At 39.3% G+C, this 23,425-nt stretch overlaps 1 protein-coding gene across 1 annotated transcript; it reads right to left on the reverse strand.

Annotated features, from left to right (window-relative positions):
- Window positions 1–1,509: 1,509 nt before the first annotated feature.
- Window positions 1,510–21,847, reverse strand: LIPM (lipase family member M). The gene is made up of 9 exons (XM_061195481.1): window positions 21,701–21,847; window positions 18,381–18,498; window positions 10,487–10,685; window positions 9,521–9,630; window positions 8,460–8,596; window positions 8,179–8,325; window positions 6,798–6,869; window positions 5,442–5,513; window positions 1,510–1,755 (listed from the first exon to the last, which is right to left on the reverse strand). The coding sequence occupies exons 1-9, from the start codon at window positions 21,845–21,847 to the stop codon at window positions 1,510–1,512; spliced, it is 1,248 nt and encodes a 415-aa protein (XP_061051464.1).
- Between the last annotated feature and the right edge of the window lie 1,578 nt (window positions 21,848–23,425).

A 23,425-nucleotide genomic window follows, 5' to 3' on the forward strand; every position in this document is an offset into this window, starting at 1 on the left:
TACCTTCAATGTGGTGCCAGAGTTTCGCAAAATTACCATGCCATGTAATTTATAACTGTTGTCTTTGAAACTGTGTGAAAATTGGACAATTTTCTAAAGAAATAAATCCAGATTTATAAATGAGTTGGGGTGATTGTCTAATAGTACCTTTGTCAAGATCAAAGCATAATGTTTTATTATGCTCATGACATCTTAAAACTTTCTTCCCAGCGTTTAAATTTTTTTTTTAATTAATTAATTTATTTTTGGCTGTGTTGGGTCTTCGTTTCTGTGCGAGGGCTTTCTCTAGTTGTGGCAAGCGGGGGCCACTCTTCATCGCGGTGCGCGGGCCTCTCACTATCGCGGCCTTTCTTGTTGCGGAGCACAGGCTCCAGACGTGCAGGCTCAGTAGTTGTGGCTCACGGGCTTAGTTGCTCCGCGGCATGTGGGATCTTCCCAGACCAGGGCTCGAACCCGTGTCCCCTGCATTGGCAGGCGGATTCTCAACCACTGCACCACCAGGGAAGCCCCCAGCGTTTAATTTTTGAAGGCAGAAACCTGGGCCAGACATTGGAAACCAGAAGGTCTCCTAGCCGCAGGCTGTAAACTCTCAAACAAGCTTGGACTAGAACCTAGGTACTGAAATACACGTGCATGCTTTACGCAATGCATAATGCATTTATTAGAAAACTCAAAATACCCTACAAAATTGTCTTCTCTGACACTCAACTACAAAACTTGGCCTTTTCATCTCTACTTGTACATTGATTTTTCTTTTTCTTTTTTTAAAAAAAAATTTTGTTTTGATGTGGACCATTTTTAAAGTCTTTATTCAATTTGTTACAATACTGCTTCTGATTTATGTTTCGGTTTTTTGGCCACGAGGCATGTGGGATCTTAGCTCCCCGGCCAGGGAGTGAACCCGCACCCGCGGCATTGGAAGGCAAAGTCTTAACCACTGGACTGCCAGGGAAGTCCCGTCTTTTTCTTTTTTGGTTAAAGCAGCTTGGCTTCCTGAGGTAGTGTTATGTCTCTGTAGCAATAAGGTGAAAACGTCTAGCTTATTTTGTCAAATTCAACAACAATCCAGAGATTTAAGACCGCTGACCCCAATTTGTCTTTTTACTTTATTTTTCCAAAAATATGGCTCGTAGACAAAAAAATAAATGTTTTAAGGAAATTTACCTGAATGACATAAAGAATGTCTAGATAATTTCTAGCTGTCAGGTGAAACCTACCCTTCAAGATGGCAGAACACATAATAGCACATGAAAAGTATGTTCATCCAATGAGTAATTTAATTAATTGAAAAAATTAAATGCCAGTTTTAGTGCCAAATGCAGAAAATCTGAAGGAATGTATACTGTATTTCTGCCTTCCCTTCTCCACTTCCCTTCTACTAACATGGTAGGTTTCCAGTGCTGGAAATCTTTAAAGTCCTCCATTCATGTACCCCGGCCCCATCTTTCATGAGAGTTTTCCTAAGACTTGTCATTATCAGATGCTTCACAAGCTGACACTGACAGTTCCCTAGGAAATGCTGGTCTCTTCCTGCTTCATCAGATGTATTATTTCATTGTACATACGGTGAGGAGCATCCAGACCCCAAATGAAATCCACGTGAGCCCATTCAGGAATGTTCTTATGGTAGATGATGTTGGTCACCTCGGAGAGCAGTATTCTCACGTCTTCTGGATTTGAAAGCCAGTCCTGACCCCCAGTCCACATTGCTGTAGGGACCGTCATGTCTCTAACTTTGTACCTTACAGGAGCTGGCTAGAGAAAAGGAATAGTTTTTAACTGTAGGTAACATTTGGACTTCCAGAATCATAATTTACTTTTCTAATAAACACAGTAAATATGCCTTGTGTTGTAATGAAAGGTGCATGGGCACTAAAGCCATATAGAACTGCATTAAGAATTTCTGCTCCAGCCCCTACTTGAAGGTAAAAAAATGACTTAGCCTCACTGAACCTCAGTTTCTTCATCTGCGAAATGGGGATGATGATATCTGAAATAATTTACTAGATTAAATGAGAAAACATCTCAATTGCCTAGCACTTTAGGCATTACATGTTCAATTCTTTTCCTTCCTATTAATAAATATTTAACACACAAAGTGCCTTTTAAAAGTTAACGCTCCTATCTTTTTCAAAGATAATTTCACAAAGTTTCATGAGGCCAGATTTGGAGATACTCTACAGAGAAAGGCAAGAGGATGGAACCTACTGAAAAGGACTTGGGTGTTCACAGGGGTTTTCTGTCCTACCAGAAAGCCCTTGGGGCACGCCCAGCTTGACTGTGTCTCCAGAAACATGGGGAAGTCAATGGCACTGGAACTCAGGGAGTTGGACCAAGAGGAGATAAAAATTAGATTCCGGGTGCAGTCCCACATCACCCAAAGAAGGTTATCTAGGATTCCTAATTCTTGAGAACTTCCCTATTCAAACAGATCTGCTAGATCAAGCTGGCTGACTGAGAGCTCTTGAGGTTAACCAGCACTCAGAACTTTCAACAGACATGTCAAGGTCCACTTCTCACTCAGAAAATCCACCCGGGAGCCGGGGTTCCAATCCCGGCCGTCCTTGTTTCTCTTTGTGGCTTTTAAGAATTTGAAGTTATAGCATCTGATACTGTGAGTTATAATAAGACATATGTATGTGGTTTTCATCCACATTTGTGGTACAGAGCTCCTAATAACCCTCGGAGTTTTGTAAGTGACAGGAACCATAAAGGTGTGTTTTGTGACATTAATGAGGTGATTTTTTGAACAGGATGGGGGCTGAGCTCCAGAAGTGGAGCCAAGCAAGTGATTAGAGAGTTGGAAATTTCAGTCCCATTCATGACCTCTGGAGAGGGGAGATGGGCTGGAGATTGAGTTCAATTGCCAGTGGCCAATGATTTAATCAATTGGACCTCTGTAAGGAAGCCTCCACAAAACCCCAAAAGGAAAGGGTTCAGAGCCTCCAGGTTGGTGAACACTTGAAAATGTGGGGAGAGTGGCCCCATGGAGAAGACATGGAAGCTCTGCTCCCCTTCCTTTGCTCAGTGCATCTCTTCTATCTGGCTGTTCCTGAGTTATATCCTTTTATAATAAACCAATAATCTAGTAAGTAAAGTGTTTCTCTGAGTTCTATGAGCCAATCTAGCAAATTAATCAAACCTCAGCCTGAGAAGGGGGTCATGGGAACCTCTGAATTATAGCCAGCAGGTCAGACACACAGGTGACAACCTGGGCTTGCGACTGGCATCCGAACTGGAGGATAGTCTTGCGGGACCGAGCCCTCAACCTGTGGAATCTGATGTTATCCCTGGGTAGACAGTTTCAGAATTGAGTTAAACTCTAAGTCACCCACCTGGTGTTGGAGAATTGTTTGTTCATGTGGAGAAACTCCCCTCCACACACATATACTGGAGTTTGGTGGTCAGACCTTTCTTTTATAGAGTAACTTAGATATGAAAGGTTGGAATATTCTATGGAGCCTGTAATATGTTTTTCTCATCTAACAGGTGAAAAGACTGAACTGAAAGTCAGGTCTGGCTCTAAGGCTCTGTGAGTCTATGACACCTTTTTGCATGTGTGTTTTCTCTTTCTTTCCATGACCATTTTCTGGCACTTGCTCTGCACAAGTCACATTCTCTCTAACTCATGACCTTAAATGTTGATAAATTAAATCTTATCTTGGAACTGGGATGCTTTCTCTAAAGATATATTTTAGGAAACAATGAAGAAGGATCTTAAAAATGTAGCTGGTACCTGTGATTGAGAGTTTGCTATTCAGAGGCATGACAGTGGTCTGTCCAATTTCAGAGACTTTTATATCTAGATATACAGAAGTATATCTACAGAAGTAGATGTTAAGTGTGATATGAGACTCTCAAAGATTAGCCTGCGTGTGTATTCTGCTCCCTCCAGCTTTATGTGTGTGGTCAATATTTGCTTACATTCTCACACAAGCTAACCAATAATCTTCAGTGAAGGTTTTATGCTTAGGAAAGTTTAATACTCATTTCTAATTCTCCATAACTTTTATTTTAAATTTTATTCCATAACATTGATTACACACACAGATTTTCTTGGGTAATATTTTTTTATATTTTTCACTTGCAAATTACAGATTCATTAAAAGTGTGACCAGGGAGAACTCTTACATGTTATCTAGTCCAATAATTTTTATTTTAAAGAGAAAGAGATTGAGGCCTGAAGAATCAAAGCAGCCTAGCCATGATCACACAAATCTGTAGTGCAGAGGCAAAACTAATACAGTAATTCTCACTTGTCATTAATACTCTTTTTACTGTACCATGAACCAACCTCACCCCTGCCATCCTCATTTGTGGTTTTCTTCTGTTGTTGTTGTTGTTTTTAATCTTGAAAGATCCTCTAGCAGCCACCACAGACTACACCCTTCCCTTCACTAAGTCTACCCATCTTGCTCCTAAGAAGCCCCGTGCCTTGTTTATGGAGGCAGCCTCATCAAAAAAGTTCTCCTACTGCATTATAAAAGTGGTTCTCTTTAACCCTTGAAAGTCTCTTGGCTGGGCTTCCCTGGCGTCTCAGTTGTTGGGAATCCGCCTGCTAATGCAGGGGACACAGGTTCAAGCCCTGGTCTGGGAAGATCCCACATGCCGCGGAGCAACTAAGCCCGTGCACCATAACTACTGAGCCTGTGCTCTAGAGCCTGCGAGCCACAACTACTGAGCCCACGTGCCACAACTACTGAGCCCGTGCGCCACAACTACTGAGCCTGCCCACCACAACTACTGAGCCTGCTCACCTAGAGCCCGTGCTCTGCAACAAGAGAAGCCACCACAGTGAGAAGCCCATGCACCACAACAAAGAGTAGCCCCTGCTCATCTCAACTAGAGAAAGCCCTCGAGGAGCAACGAAGACCCAACACAGCCAAAAAAAAAAAAAAAGTCTCTTGGCTAAGCTTTGAACTTTTCCATTTTCAGATGAAGTTAAACCAGAACTAATTATTTTTACTTGAATTCTTTCTTTTTCATATTCTTTTCCATTGTATTCCCTGTGCTGTATAGTAGGACACATTGTTGTTTATCCATGCTATATATAATAGTTTGTATCTGCTAATCTCAAACTCCCAATCTATCCCTCCCCCCACCCCCCTCCCACCTTGGCAACCACAAGTCTGTTCTCTATGTCTGTGAGTCTGTTTCATAGATAAGTTCATCTGTGTCATATTTTAGAGTCCACATATAAGTGATATCATATGGTGTTTGCCTTTCTCTTTCTGACGTACTTCACTTAGTATGATAATCTCTGTGTCCATCCATGTTGCTGCAAATGGCATTATTTCATTCTTTTTTATGCCTGAGTAGTATTCCATTCTACTTGAATTCTTGTATTTTACTCCCATTTCTAGAATAAACTACCAGTATAACTTTCCTCTCACACATTTCAAAAGGGTATATTTTCAGCAGATGGTATTTGCTTTTGTTACCTGATTTCCTTTTTCCAGATTCTGGGTCTCACTGCCCCAGTCAAATGCCCGAAGTTCCCCAGAATTCACTGCCTAAAAGGAAACAAAAATTTACATGGCATTCAAATGTGTCATGGGATAATGGTGGGAGGAGGGGGGAAAATGTGCTACCAAGTCTGCAATTGTGAGGGAAGCAGAGAACAAAGGCTGAGGCTGCTCTACGGTTCAACTCTAGGATAATCTTCGGGAGAGTGTAAAGGCAAGAATAAGGTCCTTTCAGGGAGAAAAATGTGCTATAGAAATACTTGACCACCATATTATACAACTCTAAAAAGTGTATCCCCATTGTAGTCTATGTAGGGGGATATCCTGCACAACTCTGTAGGCTACAATGGGAGAGCAACCCCTAGAGTTGTGCAACGTGGTGATTCTGGGAGAAGATGACCGACATTTAATCCAGTGTAGAATTCTTCTTTGGTTTTGATTATAAAATCTCTCTCTCTCTCTCTCTCTCTGTCTCTTTCTCTCTCTCTCACACACATACTAAAACATAACAATGACATTTGAAGAAAAATTTGACTAGGTTCTAAGTTGTTAGAAAAACAGATAGGACCAATATTTATGATTCATAGGTGTCATCATCACTATTAAAACTTTTTGCTCGAGTTAAAAGTCTCCCACTTTTTTTTAACAAAGTTGTATTTTTAGTAGGTAAGAATCTAAGGTTAGTGATGCTTAGCTCTCTGTCCTATGTACATTCTTATTTCCAGAGCCAATTGGGGTCACTCTATAGTATCATCTATAATAAGCAATATTAGGTTCAGTGTTTCATCACATGTGAAAGAATAATTAGCAGTCACATTGTCCTTGAACTAATTCTGAAGGAACCCACCACACAGCGCCTAGAGACAGTTCCTGTGACTGGTAATCGGGACATTCCCTCCTGTGACCTCAGGTGAAGTCTGCGGCACAAAGGACTCCTGTGAAAATCTCCTTGGGTAATTAGGTCCACATTCGCATTTTTATGACTACTTGACCACACTGTCTTGCTGGAAGAGCCGAAAGGAGAATGCGGAAACGTGATCTCCAGCCTCATCTTTGAGATGGCTAGAGACTGAGAAAGGTCTCACTTGAACCATCTGAATTCACACTTTTAAGGTCCACTAAAGATGTCCTAGGGCCAATCCTTTTCTCCCATATCCTGAAAAGTTTCAGTGTTCTAGATCAAGCTCACAGTTGAAAAAGCGTTGATAGAATCACGAGTCACCTTGGAATAAATGTGAAATAACCCCTGGGCTGTCCAAAGGACATCCTTTAACTATTCCAGACAAACTGCACAAAGACCCTTAACAAAGACTACAAATTCAGCATCCTTACCTGGCTCCAGTGCAGGATGTTTTGCACAGATGTTCCAGCAGGTGTGTGAGCGACATATACATTTGCTCGGCTCTGTAATAAAGCATGAGTAGTTAGTGGGACGTGGAAAAACTCACAAGATGTGCACCTTGTCAAGACCAAATCTCCAGGCTATCAGACTAAGAAATGAGAACATCATTAAAGTATCAGCAGTTATCTATGAAACAGGAATATACACATGCACATAAGTAAAAAAATGCCACTAAACGTATCCTATATTCTTCATCAGAGAAAAGCTTCTCATTAGACATCTTGACTTCATCTTTTAAAAAACTTTCCTAGAGTAATTAAAGATGAAGGCTCAGGAACTGGGCCTGTATTCAAATCTCACCTCTGCTATACAATTTTTAGGTGAAATTGGGAACATTACTTAATCCACTAAGTCTAATCTATAAAGTGGGAATATTGATAATACCTGTGTCATAGGGTTGTTACAGGGACTAACAGCCTGGCATATAATAAAATGCTTATCAAAAGGTAGCTATTAATCGTATCATTAATTAAAAAAGGAAAACAATCCTCAGGAATTAAAAACATGCTCTTCCAGTTGTTGGCAGATAGCCCGCTCGCTGTCTGGTGTCCTTGGGGTATTCTTCCCTATGCAGAGAGCTGCCCTGCCCAATGTCTCCCGATTACTGGTGTCGTCTGCATTAAATGACTAGTTGATATGGGGGTATAAAGACCCAGACCTCTGATGCTAACTTGGGACAATTCTGAAGGGTCATCCCATTTTCACAGATCCCTAGAGGATCAACTGAGTTTCCCACTGGGACTGCATCACAGCTGGACTTTTTTTTATCCACCAAATCCTGTTTCCTTCCCTTCTCTAGATGTTATCCCAAGGGCCTAACCCCAAATCATTCTGCACACGAATCTCCATCTCACAGTATGCTTCCTGGGGAACCCACTGTCACACTTACCAAGTCGTAGCTATGCCTTAGCCAAACCGAAACTCCCAGACAGCCTATCACAGGACTTAAGCTACAAACCGGAAGCACCCTAGTAGAAAGAAGAAGTAGGTGGCGCATGGCAGTTTTCTCTTTTGACTTCTGGGTTCTAATCATATTTTTTTTTGCATCTGTTGATTCACTGTAGTAAAGCTGCTTTCAGACCTCTTCGATCTTTAATCTATGAAGTTAATGTGTAGTCACGCCCTTGTGTTAACCTTGACTCACACCATGTTGAAGCGTTTTCCGCATATTATTACGATTTGAAGAAAACGGAGTTTCTTGGAGTATAGTTTCTCTAAGTCTTCCCTGGCATTAGCTCACCCTCAAGGAGTGAGACTAATAACTCCTCACTTTGCTTTGGGACACTGAGAATTTACTAGGCTCCCACTTACCATGTTCATGTTGTTCGTGTTAAATCCTCCCAGGAGTAACATGATGTTGCTACAAATCTGATCAATAATCACCTGGCCACAAAGGTAAATAACAAACTGTCTGAGAAATCTGGTCTGGTAGAGAAATTCTTTTTTACCAAACAATCCCTGTAAAAATATGAAATGGAATAGTCATTACATTACAGTCAAAAGAAGTGTCTGTAACGTAAAAGTGTATGTCTTAGCAAATGGGCTGGAAAACTCTTGTGCCTAGACAAGGAATTTTCTGAGGAGTCACACACCTTGATCATCACATCTGGCAGCAACAAAAATTTGGTCCCAGGGCTTTTTGCATGTTTAACAGTAGCTATGGGTGCTAAAGCAAAATACATCCTTATTTTCTGAGCCAGCTCTGGCATGGTGGAAAATGCAATAAAGCCTGCAATAGAGAAATATGTCAGCATGGATATTGAATATCCTAGAACTAATAAAGTGCTTATTTTACTTTTATCAAGATATTTCAGCAATTACACGTGACTGTGTTTTAACTCTCTTGTGAAATTATAAGCTCCTTGACAGGGAAAAACAACAGCAGCGACAACTGCTCTGTGTTCCCTCTGACATTTAGATACTTGTTGCCCAGTACTAGGTTCTCAGTGAATTATTAAATTAAATTATTGAGTCCAATAACATGGACTTTGAGAGGTAACTATATGTTAGACACTTTGCAGGAGACTTTCATGGTTCTTGTTTAATTCTCAGATTCTTGGGGGTATTTTTAATAAATCTTTACAGTGAGAGAAATCGAGAGTTAAAGAAATTGTCTTGTTTATTGATAAGAAGCATGTTCTGTAACATAATGGGTGTTGAGATAGCAGAGTTTTGCTTGTTTTCCTGGATCTCGCACTTTTCCGGAACCCAAATTGGAACATAATCTAGTAGACAAGTTGTCTAGTGAACTGGAGTCCAACTCTTATTTCTGCCATAGACTAGGTACGGGACACTGGTTAAGTCTAGGTGTAGGTTTCTATACCTGTAAAGTAGAGACTAATTCTCCCAATTACAAAGGGACAATCTCTTTGGAGCCTTTGGGAGGAAACGGCTACCATATACAGCCAGGGCATGGCCACTATATTTGAAATACTATGGGTCTATTTCAAAAGAGCCTGTATACTCTCTGTTTAAGCTGGTATTTGCAGGTTGTGGAGGAGAAGGGTGGGCAGAGAGAAACTAGAATCCCGTGGCCCTGAAGCGGATAAGGCCAGATCAGAGAGACGTGTGCGATGCCTGATCCCAGGCCTGGCTGTGTGCCATTTGCTCACATTTCTTCTGAGTATACAAACCCGATTTTTTTGGAACCTACCCATGGTGGTACCCTGTGAATAGCCGATATAATAGATCTTTTCCTGGCCCGTTTTCTGCAAAATAAAGTTTATGACTGCAGGAAGGTCAAACCTAGCCATCTCATCATAGCTACAAGGGGAAAAGACAAAGTTATATGAAAAATTATAATCAGAACAAACAAAAGCAGCCCCCATGGTTTACAAACAATGCCTTGAATTGTTGACCCCATCAGCTTGTTACTGTGCCCCTTACAACACTCAGAATGGACTTGTTTCAAACCTGTGATGCATGGGTGCCTCTGGGGTCACAGGCTGTTAGCAAACTGCTGTTTTCTCTAGATATTCTCATAGAGACATAACCATCTTAATGAACATTTAGTTAGCACAAGCTCCACCTGCTGGTGGAGGTGTCCTCTTATTCTATTAGCAGAACAGCACAGGGCCATTCAGATTCTTTATATGAAAAGTATTAAAGATGCTGCAGGGGCCTTTATCTGGTGAAATGGATAAAGAGAAAGTTGAATATCAATAGGTAATTTAAATAAAAACACTAAAAAACTTTTGTAAGAGTGTGAGAGATGTGTTAACAAATTGATGGTCCCTAAGGCTTATTAGTTCCCGTATATTTTTAATACTGCCTGGCCTCATCTTCTTCTGGGGGTACTAGTCCTTGTCATCACTCAGGGAAGAGTTAGTCCCAGGATATTCATCTGAAAGGAGGGAAACCTACACTTCTCCCATTCCGGTCTCAATCACCTAACACCAACCACCATTCTCATCCCATTCACCAGACTAACCTTCTACTTGGGGAACACAATTTACATAATCCAAAGAATCACTAGTCAGTTAAGCCAATTGGGAGATATTATGTTGGGATATTGATGAGCCAACCAAAGTAAATTATCTACATACCAGAAGCCATAATTCTTTACCCAGTTCTCCCAAAGCCATCCGTGTCCACCTCCACTCTCAAGATTTTCATATACCTGAAAGCCCAGAACTCATCTTGGTCTATGGAGAGGGTCTTGTGTTTCTGAGACCAGGTGTTTCCCCTGCTGTTCCCCAGCCACACATCAAAACCTGCATCTGCCAGAATGAAGCCCAGGCTGTTGTTGGGCAGGTTGGAAATCCAGTTGCTAGCATCTCCAAGCAGGCCATGCTGCAGTAACACCACAGGCCTGGGACCTACAAAGAAGTGAATTTCAACAGCGTGAAATATTCTGCACCTTTCTCGTTATCCCTTAATGTGCGAAAGATTTCAAGTTAGACAAACCTGTGTTCAAATCTTGATTCAGCTGCTTGCTAGCTTGATTATCTTGGCCAGTTACTTAACCTTTCTGTGCCTTGATTGCCTCGTGAAAAAAATAGTATTTTTGTTATGATTAAATAAAATAGTACACAAGAAGCAGATGGCACAACGTATGGACACCAAGGGGGAAAGCGGGGTTGGGAGTGGTGGTGGTGGTGGTGGTGGGATGAATTGGGAGATTAGGATTGACGTATATACACTAACACGTATAAGATAGATAAGTAATAAGAACCTGCTGTATAAAAAATAATAAAATTCAAAAAAAAAAGAAGCAGATGGCACAATGCCTGGCACAGAGAAAGAATCAATAAAGTTTGGCCTCTATTGTTGCTTTTGTGTAGTTATTATTATTACTAGACTTGTCTTGGATCAGAGAAAATTGGAAGTGCCCCAGGAGGTAGTATAGTATAATGATTAAGATAATTATATATAATAATCATAGCTACTATATATTAGTAAAAAGAAATTGTTATTATATATTAATATATTATTTATATATTATAGAATTATACATGAATATATGTGTATATATTAATGTTAAAATATAAATAATGTATACTATATAACATTTCTATTAACATAAAATTAATATACAATATAAAATTAATATATACTATTATATAGTATTATAGAGTATATATAATTATTGACATACTGTTAATATACACACATATATACACACTTATAAAAATACATATATACACAAATATATTTAATATATTATATATTTGCTATATTAATAATAAATAAACATATATTATATATAATTATTAATATTGCCATATATACACATATATGTGTATATATATGTGTGTGTATATATATTACCACATATACACATATATATGTGTATATATATTAATATTACCATATATATACATACACATGTGTGTATACATATATATGTATATATATGTATATATATATGTGTGTATATATATATGTGTGTGTGTGTATATATATATATATATACACACATATATATATATACACACATATATATGTAATGGTTTGATGATTACGGGCCCTCATGTGAAAAGGACCCACAAGCCAACCTGATAAAATAAAAGTTTAAAAAGTCTTTTTTAAAAAAAATTTATTTATTTTATTTATTTTGTTTTTGGCTGTGTTGAGTCTTCGTTGCCAGACACGGGCTTTCTCTAGTTGTGGCGAGTGGGGGCTACTCTTCATTGCGGTGTGCAGGCTTCAAACTGCGGTGGCTTCCCTTGTTGCAGAGCACGGGCTCTAGGCGTGAGGGCTTCAGTAGTTGTGGCTCGCAGGCTCAGTAGCTGTGGCTCGCAGGCTCTAGAGCTCAGGCTCAGTAGTTGTGGCGCATGGGCTTAGTTCCTCCGCGGCATGTGGGATCTTCCAGGACCAGGGCTCAAACCCATGTCCCCTGCATTGGCAGGCGGATTCTTAACCACTGCGCCACCAGGGAAGTACCTAAAAAGTCTTTTGTCACAAGCTTATAGACATCTTTCAGTTGTTTTCAGGATGAATTTCACTGGCCCTCTTTTTTTTTTAACATCTTTACTGGAGTAAAATTGCTTTACAATGTTGTGTTAGTTCCTGTTGTATAACAGAGTGAATTAGCTATACGTATACATATATCCCCATATCCCCTCCCTCTTGCATCTCCCTCCCACCCTCCCTATCCCACCCTTCTAGGTGGTCACAGAGCACCGAGCTGATCTCCCTGTGCTAAGTGGCTGCTTCCCACTAGCTATCTATTTTACATTTGGTAGTGTATATATGTCAATGCCACTCTCTCACTTCGTCCCAGCTTACCCTTGCCCCTCCCCGTGTCCTCAAGTCCATTCTCTACATCTGTGTCTTTGTTCTTGTCCTGCACCTAGGTTCTTCAGAACCATTTTTTTTTCGTTCCATATATATGTGTTAGCATACGGTATTTGTTTTTCTCTTTCTGACTTACTTCACTCTGTATGACAGTCTCTAGGTCCATCCACCTCACTACATATAACTCAAGTTCATTTCTTTTTATGGCTGAGTAATATTCCATTGTATGTATGTGCCGCATCTTCTCTATCCATTCATCTGTTGATGGACACTTAAGTTGCTTGCATGTCCTGGCTATTGTAAATAGTGCTGCAATGAACACTGTGGTACATGGCTCTTTTTGAATTATGGTTTTCTCAGGGTATATGCCCAGCAGTGGGATTGCTGGGTCGTATGGTAGTTCTATTTTTAGTTTTTTAAGAAAACTCCAGGGCTTCCCTGGTGGGGCAGTGGTTAAGAATCCGCCTGCCAATGCAGGGGACACAGGTTCGAGCTCTGGTCTGGGAAGATCCCACATGCCGCGGAGCAACTAAGCCTGTGAGCCACAACTACTGAGCCTGCGTGTCTGGAGCCTGTGCTCCACAATGGGAGAGGCCGTGACAGTGAGAGGCCTGTGCACCGCGATGAAGAGTGGCCCCCGTTTGCCGCAACTGGAGAAAGCCCTCGCACAGAAATGAAGACCCAGCACAGCCAAAAATTAATTAATTAATTAATTAAAAAAAAAAAAAAAAAAACCTCCATACTGTTCTCCATAGTGGCTGTATCAATTTACATTCCCATCAACAGTGCAAGAGGGTTCCCTTTTCTCCACACCCTCTCCAGCATTTATTGTTTGTAGACTTTTTGATGATGGCCATTCTGACCTGTGTGAGGTGATGCCTCTTTGTAGTTTTGATTTGCATTTCTCTAATGATTAGTGATGTTGAGCATCTTTTCATGTATTTGTTGGCCATCCATATGTCTTCTTTGGAGAAATGTCTATTTAGGTCTTCTTCCCAGTTTTGGATTGGGTTGTTTGTTTTTTGATATGGAGCTGCATGAGCTGCTTGTATATTTTGGAGATTAATCCTTTGTCAGTTGCTTCGTTTGCAAATATTTTCTCCCATTCTGGGGGTTGTCTTTTCGTCTTGTTTATGGTTTCCTTTGCTGTGCAAAAGCTTTTAAGTTTCATTAGGTCCCATTTGTTTATTTTTGTTTTTATTTCCATTTCTCTAGGAGGTGGGTCAAAAAGGATCTTGCTGTGATTTATGTCATAGAGTGTTCTGCCTATGTTTTCCTCTAAGAGTTTGATAGTGTCTGGCCTTACATTTAGGTCTTTAATCCATTTTGAGTTTATTTTTGTGTATGGTGTTAGGGAGTGTTCTCATTTCATTCTTTTACATGTAGCTGTCCAGTTTTTCCAGCACCACTTACTGAAGTGGCTGACTTTTCTCCATTGTATATTCTGGCCTCCTTTATCAAAGATAAGGTGACCATATGTACGTAGGTTTTTCTCTGGGCTTTCTATCCTGATCCACTGATCTGTATTTCAGTTTTTGTACCAGTACCATACTGTCTTGATTACTGTAGCTTCGCAGTATGGTCTGAAGTCAGGGAGCCTGATTCCTCCAGCTCTGTTTTTCTTTCTCGGTTGCTTTGGCTATTCAGCGTCTTTTGTGTTTCCATACAAATTGTGAAATTTTTTGTTCTAGTTCTGTGAAAAATGCCCTTGGTAGTTTGATAAGGATTGAGTTGAACCTGTAGATTGCTTTGGGTAGTATAGTCATTTTCACAATGTTGATTCTTCCAATCCAAGAACATGGTATATCTCTCCATCTGTTTGTATCTTCTTTAATTTCTTTCATCAGCGTCTTATAGTTTTCTGTATACAGGTCTTTTGTCTCCTTAGGTAGGTTTATTCGTAGGTATTTTATTCTTTTTGTTGCAATGGTAAATGGGAGTGTTTACTTAATTTCTCTTTCAGATTTTTCATCATTAGTGTATAGGAATGAAAGAGATTTCTCTGCATTAATTTTGTATCCTGCTACTTTACCAAATTCATTGATTAGGTCTAGTAGTTTTCTGGTAGAGTCTTTAGGATTCTCTATGTATAGTATCATGTCATCTGCAAACAGTGACAGCTTTACTTCTTCTTTTCTGATTTGGATTCCCTTTATTTCTTTTATTCTCTGATTGCTGTGGCTAAAACTTACAAAACTATGTTGAATAATAGTGGTGAGAGTGGGCAGCCATGTCTTGTTCCTGATCTTAGTGGAAAGGGTTTCAGTTTTTCACCACTGAGAACGATGTTGGCTGTGGGTTTGTCAGATATGGCCTTTATTATGTTGAGGTAAGTTCCCTCTATGCCTACTTTCTGGAGAGTTTTTATCATAAATGGGTATTGAATTTTGTCAAAAGCTTTTTCTGCATTTATTGAAATGATCATATGTTTTTATCCTTCACTTTGTTAATATGGTGTATCACATTGATTGATTTGCATATATTGAAGAATCCTTGAATTCCTGGGATAAACTCCACTTGATCATGATGTATGATCCTTTTAATGTGCTGTTGGATTCTGTTTGCTAGTATTTTGCTAAGGATTTTTGCATCTATGTTCGTCAGTGATATTGGCATGTAGAAAGCTGGAGTAGCAATTCCCATATCAGATGAAATAGACTTTAAAATAAAGACTATTACAAGAGACAAAGAAGGACACTACATAATGATCAAGGGATCAATCCAAGAAGAAGATGTAGCAATTGTAAATACTTATGCACCAACATAGGAGCACCTCAATACATAAGGCAAATACTAACAGCCATAAAAGGGGAATCGACAGTAACACAATCATAGTAGGAGACTTTAACACCTCACTTTCACCAATGGACAGATCATCCAAAATGAAAATAAATAAGGAAACACAAGCTTTAAATGACACATTAAACAAGATGGACTTAATTGATATTTACAGTACATTCCATCCCAAAACGACAGAATACACTTTCTTCTTAAGTGCTCATGGAACATTCTCCAGGATAGATCATATCTTGGGTCACAAATCAAGCCTTGGTTAATTTAAGAAAATTGAAATTGTATCAAGCATCTTTTCCAACCACAATGCTATGAGACTAGATATCAATTACAGGAAAAAAACTGTAAAAAATACAAACACATGGAGGCTAAAAAATATGCTACTAAATAACCAAGAGATCACTGAAGAAATCAAAGAGGAAATCAAAAAATACCTAGAAACAGATGACAATGGAAACACGACGACCCAAAACCTATGGAATGTAGCAAAAGCAGTTCTAAGAGGGAAGTTTATAGCAATACAATCCTACCTCAAGAAACAAGAAAAATCTCAAATAAACAACCTAACCTTATACCTAAAGCAATTAGAGAAAGAAGAGCAAAAAAAAAAAAAAAAAACCAAAGTTAGCAGAAGAAAAGAAATCATAAAAATCAGATCAGAAATAAATGAAAAGGAAATGAAGGAAATGATAGCAAAGATCAATAAAACTAAAAGCTGCTTCTTTGAGAAGATAAACAAAATTGATAAACCATTAGCCAGACTCATCAAGAAAAAAAAGGGAGAAGACTCAAATCAACAGAATTAGAAATGAAAAAGGAGAAGTAACAACTGACACTTCAGAAATACAAAGGGTCATGAGAGATTACTACAAGCAACTATATGCCACTAAAATAGACAACCTGGAAGAAATGGACAAATTCTTAGAAAAGAACAACCTTCCAAGACTGAACCAGGAAGAAATAGAAAATATGAACAGACCAATCACAAGCACTGAAATTGCAAGTGTGATTAAAAATCTTCCAACAAACAAAAGCACAGGACCAGATGGCTTCACAGGCCACTTCTATCAAACATTTAGAGAAGAGCTAACACCCATCCTTCTCAAACTCTTCCAAAATATAGCAGAGGGAGGAACACTCCCACACTCATTCTACGAGGCCACCATCACCCTGATACCAAAACCAGACAAAGATGTCACAAAAAAAGAAAACATTGGCCCTCTTTTTGAAGAGACGGTTAGAAATCTTTTTTTCCTTCATGGCTGGGAGATTTCTTCCTTAAAGAGGCCAACGGGAGCTGCAGGAACAACATCAGACACTAGAGGGGAGTATTCTGCACCGACTGGACCTTAAAGGCTGATACCTTGAACTCCAATCGCCTGGGCAATGAGTGAACAGTCTAAATAAACAGGACGTGGGAAAACAAAACTCCATCCACGAATAGGTGCTGCAGGTGACCCCTAAGCTTATGAACTGCCACAGTCTCCCGATTTGTGGAGCTTAGTGAAAAAGTTCTCTCTGTGTCTCCAGGCTATACATTTATTTATATAAAATTCATTCATTCATTCCACATATATTTATTGGCACCTGCCATGTGCTTGGCACTCTTTTAGGTACTTTTTATAGCCTTGAACAAAATTGATAAATTTTCTGTGCCTGCTGAGTTTACATTCTGGTTGGGAGAGACAGATAATAAACAAACAAGCAAATATCTATCATATCAGTGGTGCTATAAGGAAAATTAAGCAGGATTAGGGGCTAAGTCTCAGTAGCTGGCAAGGACTTACAATTTTGAATAGGGTGGTCGAAGGAAGAATGGGAAAGAGAAGGCCTGAAAGAGGGGCCAAGGCAAACTGCATGGATATCTGATGAAACAGTGGTCCAGAAGGAGAACTGCAAGTTCAAAGGCACTGAGATAAGGGCATGCTGGACATATATAAGGCATGGCTGTTCAGCTGGTGTAAAAAAAGCTTGTTTTCAAAAAGCTGCACAAATATAAATTGGAATAAAACAGAACCCTGCAGCTTCTTTATACCAAAGCCCAATAACATTCCCCCAGCATTTTCTGGTCCTAGGTAAGAGCATGGGCTACACTGGCAGACAAATCTTAATTTGAGTGTAGATTTTGCAGCATGCTAGCAAGGACTAGCAAAGACTCTCTGGGCAAGTTACTTAACTTCTGTGAGTGGCACTTTCTCAGGATTATTGTGAAACTTATATGAGACTAACACAAATAAAGCACTTAGCATTGTACCTGGCATACAGAAAGAACACGATAAGGAATTACATTATCTGTACACATGACAGATAATGTAGTTGCTGCTATAAACATAGAGCTAGAGTATTAAAAGGAATAGAGCCAAACAGAGATGAAGGATGGGCAATAGTGTACTATTACACTTTAATAGTAATGAAGGTGAATTTCTTAAAAGCCAACAATAGCCAAAAATCCCATACAGAAAAAAAAGGGATTATATGGAAACACGTACCAAAAATTTTAAATGTACACATAGTGCCCAATTTTTTAAAAGACTTTAGTGAAAAACTGGGCAATGTCTTAAATATTTAAAGGGCTGTCTGGATGGGGAATATAGAGTGTGCTAGGGTGGGGGTCAGATGCCATGGCAGAGTTTGCATTCTTCATGAGCAAGGGTTGGCGTCGTCTGCTTAAGAGATCATCAGTGGATATTCTAGAATATCTATATAGGAGGGGTTTGGGGAATGAATTAAGTACTAGAAGGGATCAAGAAATGAACTTTTCTTGAAGGTGTTTTTTGAAAAGCAAACACTATGTTTATTTGAGATAATTGGGGATGGGGCAGTGGTGATGGGGATTGTGAGGTAGCTGAAGGCATCTTTTGGCTGGAACAATGGGCCCAGTCTGTACCAAGAGCCAAGACTCCCTCTACACACTCACATCACAAGGAAGTGTTTAATGTAGGAAGGATTGCTATGTTGGGGTAACATAGGGTGAACCATACCTGTCTTCTTAAGTTGCACCAGGCCCTGAGGAATCCTGTTAACAGAAAGGATATACCCATCTTCTGTTGGGACTTCATACTCCTCACGGGGATAACCTTTATGTTGGATGATTTCACTCTATGGAAAAAACACAATTTTTTTTTGAGTTCAGTTCTGTATGGTTATGTTCTCAATGATTATAAGGTAAAAAGTAGATTCCTTAACGCTGGAAGAGCTAGACAAGAAATTCCTTGCTTTTCACTAGCTAATTATGTTATTGTAAAAAAAATTAGCAAACCCTCTCCAGTGCTCATTTTCTTTATCTTTAATGTGGAGATCGAACTAGAAGGGTAGTTCTTAAAGTGTGGGCTCTAGACCAAGAGCATAGCATCACTTGGGCACTTGGTAGCAATAGCAAATGATCAGTCTCCACTCAAACCTATTGAATTGGGAACTCTGGGGCTGGGGTCCAGCAATTTGTGTCTTAACAAGCTCCTTAGAAAATTCTGATGCACTCTAATATTTGAGACCCACTGGAAAAGAACACTGATTCCAAAACCTGGGTGTGTGTCAGAAACATCTGGGACACTTCAACATAAATATTCCTGGGCCCACTTTGGGTTAGGGATCAGGGAATTCCAATGCAGCCAGTGGGGCAGGACAGCTTATGAGAACCCCTGGTCCATGTATTCCCTAAGGTTCTTTTCAGCTTTAAAACCAGACTCAAGAGCGGTACAGTCGTTCCTCAGTATCTGCGAGGAATTGGTTCCAAGACACCCCATAGATACCAATATCTGAGGATGGTCAAGTCCCTTACATAAAATGGGGTAGTATGTCAGTCCTCCGTATTGGCGAGTTCTGCATTCACGGATATGGAGGGCTGACTGTAGTTCTTAACACTTTTAGGTTAAGGATCCCTCAGTGAATTTGAGGAAAATATAAAAATGGATATACACATGGACACACAATGTACTTTCAGGGGTTTCAGATTTCCTGTTCCCTATATATGGACTCCTGGTTAAGGACCCCTACTCAATACAGTTGTTACATATAGAAACTCTTTGTAAAATATAAAGCTGCTGCGATCTCCTCAGTATCCTCAGTTTCTGCCTACTGTAGTTAGAGAAGGGGGGAATTATTTCTATTAGCTGCTGCTTTTAAAGGAACAAGAGAGGAGAAAGCTAAATGCCCAGTGTAGTATATAAGACAAAAGGGCATAATAGTTAAGAGAAAGGTCCTGGGGTCCCACTGCTTGAGTTTTTAAATCCTGGTTCTCACACTAATGCATAAACTAACTGTGTGATCTTAGGAAATTTAGTTAACTTGTCCCTATTCCTCAGTTTATTCGTCTGTAAATTAGGTATACCAGTGGTTTATAGTCCTTGGGATTATTGCAAAGAATGTAAAAAGATAATGCATATATGACACTAACAAGATTGGCTGACACATAGTAGGGACTCAATGAGCATTAGCTACTACTATAACAAAATCACCTGTGCCCTCCCTTTCAAGTAACTCCTATTCATCTTTTAGAATTCAGGTTAAGAAACCTTTCTTCAGAAAAACTTTCCTAAATTCCCTAAGTCCCCCTATTTTATGTTTTCTTCTTTGATTTCACTTCTCTTGTGATTAGTTTTGAGTGATTAGGAATTGAGTGTCTGTCTTCTCTGCTGGATTGTAAACTCCATGAAGTCAGGGCGCTTAGATCTCTCTGTAACCTCAGTGCATAACACAGTATCGGGGCCTAATAGGTGCTCAACTAACACTAGCTAGAAAAATACCTGAATGAGGACAGTTGTATACCAAAATACAGGATAAATTATATCCATATAAATTAGTACTCAGAGTCAAACCCATTCAGACTCTGAAGCACTTTTTATTCTACTTCATTTAATTTATATGAGAGATTACAAGAATTTTCTATCTTACTTTGCCTCTCCATGCATGACTGCTAAATAGCAGAGTCCAATTCACTGGATTTTAGTCTTAGGGCTCCTGAAGCCCAAACAGTGTGTAGGTGCTGGCCACACCCAGTGGGTGAGGCCCAGGGAGATTGGCTCTACCTACAACTAAAGAGATCCCCTTCACTTAATGACCTAGAGGAATTTGTATGGGAACTTCTCAGGGCCAGAAGGATGGCCCTTAAGGATCTACACCAGTTTGCTAACTATCTGGACAAACCATCAAAAGACAGTCCATAGTTGGAATGGTCAAAAGAAACCTGATATTTAGCATTCATGTAGATTCAGAATATTTCTATAGCCTGTCAGAGTTTTAGAATTCATTCAAGGAGGCTTCTGTAAAAAAGGTCTTAAATCTGTGTAAAAGCATGTTAAATCTATGATAAATGTATGGAGCATGAACATTACACAAAATCACCTCACTCAACTGGAGGTAGCCTCTCCTTCCCTGGGAGGGTTTATTGCATAGTTGTCACAATTATGAGCTTTGTGTTCTGGCAGGCCTGGATTTAAATTCTAGCTCTACCACCTACCAGGGGTGTGGCCTGATTTGAGTTGTTTAACCTCTTTAATCTCAGTTCCTTGACTGGAAAAATGAGGATGGTCCTATCTATGGCATAGGGCAGTGAAGATAAAATCAAAAGCTTTTTCTGACCTATTGAGATGATCAAAAACAAAAAAGAGATAAAATCAAACAGTATCTCTACAGCTTTCATCACAATGTCTGTTATGGGATAAGTATTACTATATGGTGGACATTGTTAAAATTCAACTAAGAATGTGAAAGTAAGCCAAAAAGTATTCTCTGAGATACCTAGAAATTTCACTTCATTCATGAAGTTTACTCATAGGAGGACCTCTCTAGCATTCATAGGGGTCCTTTTATTTCTAATCCACAGAGTTACCAGCTCAAACTAGGATTAAATAGATTGGGCGGCACAGGGTGTTACTAGAAGTGGCTGTCCTGAGAGTATGAGAGGAGGTCTAACATCTTTCTAATATTGGAAAAAGTAGAAAAAGAACAGAAAGCACAGACAATGTGGAAATAATCATGGGTCTGAGCTTGACCCAAGATACTGCAATGATTTAACTGCTCCTGGAATGAACCTAAGAATTCAAGAAAAAGTTAAACTGTGTTTGAAGCTCAAAGGGATTAAGTCATTTGCCTAAATTTACTGAAATTGTTGAAGAGGAACCCATGTTTACCCACACCCAACTTAGTGTTCTTTCCAGTACAATATGTTAATTTACAACTATGCTCTACTGGCAGAAATCACCACCACATATAAATATAATAAATAATGCAGATAATACACAGAGACAAACAATAACATGTAAGGTACTTTGTTTCCCCCCAAATATGGAAAATCCCAACTTACAATATTCATGAATGCTTCTGGGTCCACAGCTTTCGTTGGCATATGTCCTGAATTCACATTTCTCTGGAACAAATGTGCCATCAGAATCAGAAGACACATCTCGTTTCTGTGTGAAACAATCCACTCTCTTGACAAGATTTTTGACATGGTCCAACATCTGCATTTATCTGTTCTTGGTAATATAACAACTGATTCTAAAGTCAGAAGAATCTGTAGGTTTAAAAACTCTTTCATATATTTTCCAGCTGTCATTTCTTCTCCAAATTCTGAAGCAACTTAAACAAGCCTGGCTGACAGGAACAAAAGAATATAGAGTAGAATGGAAACAACATCCAGGATGTCCCAATACTATCTGGCTCCTCCCACTCTCTCACACAACTTGGTGTGTAGAAAGAACTTTCTTTGATGCAACCTGGAGTTATGTGATATGATACAACTCATAAAATCCCTGTTCATCATCAGGTAACATGGACCATAGGAAGCATCATTTTCTTTTTTTCCTAGTTCTTTAAAAAAAAATTTTTTTTATTGGAGTATAGTTGATTTACAATGTGGTGTCAGTTTCAGGTGTTCAGCAAAGTGAATCTGTTATACATATACATATATCCACTCTTTTTTAGATTCTTTTCCCATATAGGCCATTATGGAGTATTGAGTAGAGTTCCCTGTGCTATACAGTAGGTCCTTATTAATTATCTATTTTATATATAGTAGTGTGTATACATCAATCCCAATCTTCCAATTTATCTCCCCCTTTACCCTCTGGTAACCATAAATTTATTTTCTACACCTGTAGAAAATTGTAACTCTATTTCTGTTTTGTAAATAGGTACAAATATCATATGATATCGCTTATATGTGGGATCTGAAAAAAAGGTTACAAATGAACTTTTTCCTAGTTCTTATCTATCTTTTATAGGTAGAAAGGTATGAAGTCTGCAGAAAACTTTATGACCCTTTAGAGTCACAGTCTGGGGCTTCAACGATCACTGTCTTTTGGTTGAAGGTCAATGTAGTGATAAGCATTTTTACTTATCAAGAGTGTCAAAAAATTTTAGGGCATTTTCTATTTTTAGTTATGGGCAAGAACATTGATTGGAAGAAAATGAATCTTCCATGTTTAGGCCATTTCTAGGTAGCTCAACTAAATAGACATGAAAAGTTTTATTTGGGTTTGTAATCACTAGTTAATTGCTGAGAGATTCCTTTGATGGATACCTGGTCATTAAATCATCTGCAATAACTAAAAGGAGTTGCAGCCTAGTTATTTTCATGAACTAAATGCCCCAGTTCAATCAACTATGTGGCCATGTGAGCAATTCCTTAGCCTACTAATATTTAAGCAGGCCAGGAGAATAGTAATTGTCATTTTAAGTAAAGAATGTGTTAGAATTTAAGAAAAAATGCTATTTAAAGTAAAATGTTTCTTTACTTTTACATCAGCTCTTCAGAACTGAGCTACCAGCAGCCACACTAATTGAGAGACTTTTGGAATGTGGGTTGGTGAAGGAGGGGAAGCCAGAACAGGAATGGTGAGTCTGTGTGTAGACAGCTGCCCACACTCTCAGCCTCACCCACTCTGGGCCGCCTGCATAGGTGTCATGAGGTGAGCTTGCAGCTCTTTTCTGGAGCAGTCTCAACATTCCCACCACTAGTGATCTCATGTGTGCTACGGAGTAGCGATCTGACCTACTTTAGGAGAACAGAGGGAGAATTTGCCCAACA

This window comes from Eubalaena glacialis, chromosome 1, assembly GCF_028564815.1.
Source record: "Eubalaena glacialis isolate mEubGla1 chromosome 1, mEubGla1.1.hap2.+ XY, whole genome shotgun sequence".
NCBI classification, from domain to species: Eukaryota; Metazoa; Chordata; class Mammalia; order Artiodactyla; family Balaenidae; genus Eubalaena; species Eubalaena glacialis.